General features: G+C 37.1%; 1 protein-coding gene across 1 annotated transcript; it reads right to left on the bottom strand.

Moving 5' to 3' along the window:
* Window positions 1–895: 895 nt before the first annotated feature.
* On the bottom strand, window positions 896–4,247 carry LOC106327652 (monocopper oxidase-like protein SKU5). The gene is made up of 8 exons (XM_013765872.1): window positions 3,904–4,247; window positions 3,125–3,234; window positions 2,765–3,035; window positions 2,546–2,684; window positions 2,096–2,462; window positions 1,658–2,023; window positions 1,301–1,579; window positions 896–1,215 (listed from the first exon to the last, which is right to left on the bottom strand). The coding sequence occupies exons 1-8, from the start codon at window positions 4,033–4,035 to the stop codon at window positions 1,119–1,121; spliced, it is 1,761 nt and encodes a 586-aa protein (XP_013621326.1). The 5' UTR covers window positions 4,036–4,247; the 3' UTR covers window positions 896–1,118.
* Between the last annotated feature and the right edge of the window lie 996 nt (window positions 4,248–5,243).

Genomic DNA, 5,243 nt, shown 5'->3' with positions numbered 1-5,243 from the left:
AAAAAAAAAAAAAAAAAAAAAAAAAAAAACAACAATTATGTTTTTAAGTACGTAAATAACTAAACAATAGACATCTCGAATGTAATATCTCAAATTTCAAGTTCTTGTTTTCTATAAATACTAATTTTGTAAACATAAGTATTCATCATTTTTATCTACTTAATGTATATCTAAGTAGGGAAATTGAGTAAATTACCAACAAATATATATAACAACAATGGTCCTATACATTTTCAGAGCACAACAATATCTAGCATTGTCCTTATATATATAGTTACAGTCTGTCAAATTATACTGGTTGCATGTTTTTCCTTTGTCATTTACAAAACTCACCAGAAATCTATCGTAGTAGAGGAAATTTGGTTTTATCTTTATCAATTTTCAAAACTGGCAAAAAAAAAGCAAATAAAAAAGCAGGGACAGAGATAGAAAAGGAAAGCAAATTACAGAAAGGATCCAGCTGGAACTTGTCAGAGAGACAAAAGCTGAAATCCAACCAAAAAGATACACTATATTCGTTCCACCTCACTCCTCATCTTCATCTTACCATAAATATTATTTTCCATTTTCTTCAATATATTTTAATGTTAATAAAATAAAAAATAAAAACCTTCACTTACATTTCCTCTGTTCTACTTGAAATCTATGTAATTAAAAAGGTTAAAAATATTTAAATGTTTGGATTTTGAGCAAATCGATTAGAAGGCTGATCATTGTTACTAATCGGTGTCTAAAACGATTTTAAAAACCGACTAATTCGCCCAAACACCAACTGGTATACTCAACATTGTGAAATTGGCGTTTAAACAGCCGCTTAATCGATTACAATAGCCAAACTTTGGGGTTCAAATTGGTTAAAACTATGAAGCTTTGGTAAAAAAAAAATACTAATAAAAAACCACCAAATCTTATAACAATTTCAACATTCAATGAATAATCTTCTATTCTTCTCAAATAATCAAGAGACTCCCGGAAAAAGAATAGAACAACAGATAAAAGAAATAAAAAACAAGTCAGAAATCCAACAACGCCCAAATAGAGCTGTGGAAACGTAGGAGAACAAGAATCATATCTCAACAAAGCCGTAGAAAAATACAAGCAAACCCTCAAGTTACATTTCAATGCAGAACCATAATCATCACCAAAGCCATTACCACCATTGAAAGACTCGTGAATCCAATGCTCCTAGTGGCTGATGATGATATCTTCTGTGGCCTGGAAAGAACAACAAAAATAAAAGAATAAAATCAAAAACATACACTTTTACAAAGTAGAAAACATGTTGTTGAAGTAATCTTACTTTTGTAATTTCTGTAGAGCACCACAGTAAAGGACATTAGCAGGGGCCCCGAACTCGGTTTTGTTGTTTTCATCAGGGTTAACAACTCTAACATACGTTTCTTGTCCGAGATACCAAGAATCAAGATTCTCTGTTCTTAGATTCCAAGCTCCAGGGTTGTCCAAAGATATCAAGATCGCTGACCATGCCCCTGGATACACCTGAATAGTTGAGCGTGCAATACCATCCCATTTGTTGTAAGTTCCTCTACTGTTCTCTGTCCACTCTCCGTAGTCCATTCTGCAACCAAAACAATCTCAATAAGACAAAGGTTTGCAGTCACAAAATGAAGAAGACACAGCTAACTAAGTAACTCACCCGACTGCGAAAAAGGCGTAGCCACTCATGTGATAGCTTTGCATCTTAGTGTCATTGTTCTGAAGAATGACTTCCATGAAACCGCGGTAAATGCCATTGATGATCGAAGTCTCCATCCTAGGTGGTCCGGTTAAAGGTCTCTTAGGGAAATCAAGCTTATAAACTCCTTTGACCTTATGCTTATCAGCCAGTCTTATAGGCGTAGAAGGATTCACAAACGATACCCCACTAAGTGTTGTCCTTCTTTTGCCATTGATCTTCACAGGCGGCATGTTCCTCAGAACATAGACATCGGTTACATTGATGGAACCGTATTTAAACGAGCCTTGCGGGTTAGGACGTGCTCCACTTGCTGATACATTCCATCTTCAATAACAACAACAACAACAACATTAGTTCAAACTTGATGAAACTACAAGAGTCTTGATTACAACTAACCTGATGGATCTTGCTTGATTCATGGAGAATGTTTTGTCGAATTCGTCCTGTGGTCCAGGGGGCAAGTGACCTTTTGCCTTTCCTTTAGAGTTGGTATAGTGCAAGATTCCAACTCCAGTGACTCTTCTCCATATGGTTTCATTAACAATCCGAGCACTGGCGACCATGTAGTAATCAGAACTTGCGTTTTGGTCCATAGTAACCAAGAAGGAGTAAGACTGTCCAACATGAATGTCCAAGCTGGTGTAGTTTTGTTGAACTGTGTAGGATCCTTCGGATTCAGCAAGAACCAAGTTGTGGCCTTGGATCCTAAAGTTCAAACTCGTGGAGATTCCCACATTCGACACTCGAAGTCTATAAGTCTTTCCTGTGGTTGTCACAAAGGTATAACACTCTTAAAAACTCCAAAACAAAGACTGTTTGATCCAAGAAAGCTAGTAGTACACTCACCAGGATGGACTGTGATGGTTTCGTAATCGATTCCATCAGGAACAAGAGTCTTATTGTATTGGTAAGGTCCTTTTCCGTTAATAAGAACTCCATCAGGCATTCCAAGATCTTTACCATCATCTAAAGCCTTCCTCAAAGCCTACATTTTTCATAAACAAGTGTTATTGCTTGACCTGCAAGGTAAAAATATAATGGCGAAAGAAAAAAAGAACTACTAACCGTGTGGTTCCTTGTGTACCAATCACCAATGGCAATAGTGATATCACCTTCTGGAGTAGAGAAAGGGACTGGAATAACTGATCTAGGGTTGACAATGAAGGAGCCAAACCCACCAGAAGCTCTTTGGAAATGGAGAGATGGGAAGTAGAAGAAGCTACCAATCTGGTCCTTAACTTGAAACTCGTAAGTCCAGTTCCACTTTGGTGGGATTGGACAGTTAGTTCCTGCAAGTCCGTCTTGCCAAGAAACACGTCTCTGTTGGATTCCAGACCTGTTAAAAAACATCAAAACATATTTAGAAATCAGAACACTTTAATATTCTCAAGAGTTAATACAAAAAGATTTTAGTGAATCTCTGACCAGTGGAGAAGAAGTCCCTCGTCTAATTTGTTTCTCACATTCACGACCAAGTTCTCATTGGTCGTGACATTGATTGTAGGACCAGGGAACTTTCCATTTATAGCAATTACCTGACAATAGAATCAAAGGAAAAGTTAGAACTCTTGAGAGTGTTTTTAGATCTTCTGTTTCACTTTTTGTTGGATTTGGGCTTAGAAAGACTGAATCTTTTTTCATTCTTTCAGGTGGAATTTCAGTAAAACTTTGGAAAACTTAAAAAGAACAGTTTTTGGTAAAGTAAAAGTGAAATGGGTTTCTTAAGGATGAATTTTAAGTATTTCCCTGAAGAAAGATTGGAACTTTTGAAAAATCTGGATTTTTAGGCATACCCACAAACAAAGATACAAACTTTATCAAAATGTGACAAAAACAAACACCCCAGTTACTTGGTGAAGAGGAATAGAATGTACAATTTATGTTCCATTAATAGTAAACCTCTAAAATTAAAATCTCAAATCTATAATTTATTTAGCTCACTGTAACTACAGTAAATCTAAAACTAAGATTTACAAAATTAAAATCGATTATGAAAATTGTAGATAAATCCACAAGTAAATCCCAGAAAGACAAACTTTGGTTGAAAGAACCAACTTCTTGTGCAATGAATATATTACTAAAAGTTAGATCTTCAGCTCATTAGAATTACAATAAATCTCAAGAGTTAAGGGATTTGCAACAACAAAAAAGGTCCAAGCTTTGATCAAATTAGCAGATATCAAAAGATCTAGAAAAAACAAAACCTGTTGAGGAACACCAAGTGGAGAAGCGGTAATGTAGGAGACTTCGAAGTTGTAGAAAGCGTATGGATCTGCAGCGAAGCAGAAACTAAAGTTCACCAAGAACATAAGAAGCAGGATCTTGAAAAAATCCATTTTCTTTTCTTTGCTTTTCTTGAACAGAAACGAATACAATGATGTTTAGGTGTTGAGTTTAAATTTCTCTGTCTGTGAATTTACATTATCAGATTGGAGAAAAGGAAGGATTGAGTGGAGAAACTATAAGCTATAAAGGAAAGAGACGACCCAGAGAGATAGAGATAGAGACAGAGAGAACGGCTACAATTCTAGTTGCCTGGTTAGTTGTTATTCTATGTCCATAACCGGTCCGGTCCATAACCGGTCCTAACCGGTCCGGTCCATAACCGGTCCGGTCCATAACCGGTCCGGTCCATAACCGGTCCGGTCCATAACCGGTCCGGTCCATAACCGGTCCAATGCTAGAGAGAGAATTCGGTTGTGAAGAAAGAGAGAGAGAATCGGCATCTTGCATTTTTTTTCTTATTATATTATGATTTGTACTCTTTCCATATTTGTATTTATTTTCTTTAGTCTTTCCATTATTCTATGATGGTGTAATTTCATATATATAAATGGCTCCTTATGTTTATGAATAATATAGAAACATAGATTTCATTCTCTAGTTTTACAAAACGTTATCACCACGATTACTCTAAAACCCTAAGCTAAACAAACCCTAGCCGGAGTATCCATAATCCCCTCTACGATAAACCCTAACTGTTGAGAACTCCCGATCACAAACCCTAAACCTATTACTCATCATGTTCCCGTTCGTGACACGATTCCAGCTCACGGCCTCAGACCGTCTCAGCTCGATCCCGAGACACGATCTCAGCCAGCTTGCGATGGACGACTCGATACCGCTCGCGATAACACCTTGTTTCCGTTCGTGATCAGACGATCTCAGCTTCAGCTCGCGTTCCCGATACCAGCAAGGACAGCTCGCGATACGCTCCAGCTCTAGACGACCTTAGCTCGTTGGCGTATCAATCTCAACGTTTAGCTCGCGATCCTCATCTCATTGGTGGTCCATTCAACCCTACTTGAGGTTAAGGTAACCCTTAAACCCTAATCGAACCCCTAGGGTAATAGATCAAAACCCCAATGAGTAAATCGAAGCTCATAATCATAAGTTCGATTTCCTAAACCCCAATTGATCTAATGATCAAAATCATTTCCTAATACCCTTAGCCGCATACATGCATAATGCATGCTATGCATGAAATCGATTAAAACCCTAAAGCTAATGCATAATCGATTTTATCCAAACCTTAATTAATCTC

The sequence above is a fragment of the Brassica oleracea genome, chromosome C2 (genome assembly GCF_000695525.1).
Source record: "Brassica oleracea var. oleracea cultivar TO1000 chromosome C2, BOL, whole genome shotgun sequence".
Lineage (NCBI taxonomy): Eukaryota > Viridiplantae > Streptophyta > Magnoliopsida > Brassicales > Brassicaceae > Brassica > Brassica oleracea.
This window is presented reverse-complemented; position numbering and strand designations above follow the sequence as displayed.

Coding starts and splice junctions, on each gene's coding strand:
- LOC106327652 (XM_013765872.1), bottom strand. CDS start 4,035: ATGGATTTTTTCAAGATCCTGCTTCTTATGTTCTTGGTGAACTTTAGT. Junction 3,036..3,124: donor GAGGGACTTCTTCTCCACTG/GTCAGAGATTCA, acceptor GTTTTTTAACAG/GTCTGGAATCCAACAGAGAC. Junction 2,024..2,095: donor AATCAAGCAAGATCCATCAG/GTTAGTTGTAAT, acceptor TTGTTATTGAAG/ATGGAATGTATCAGCAAGTG.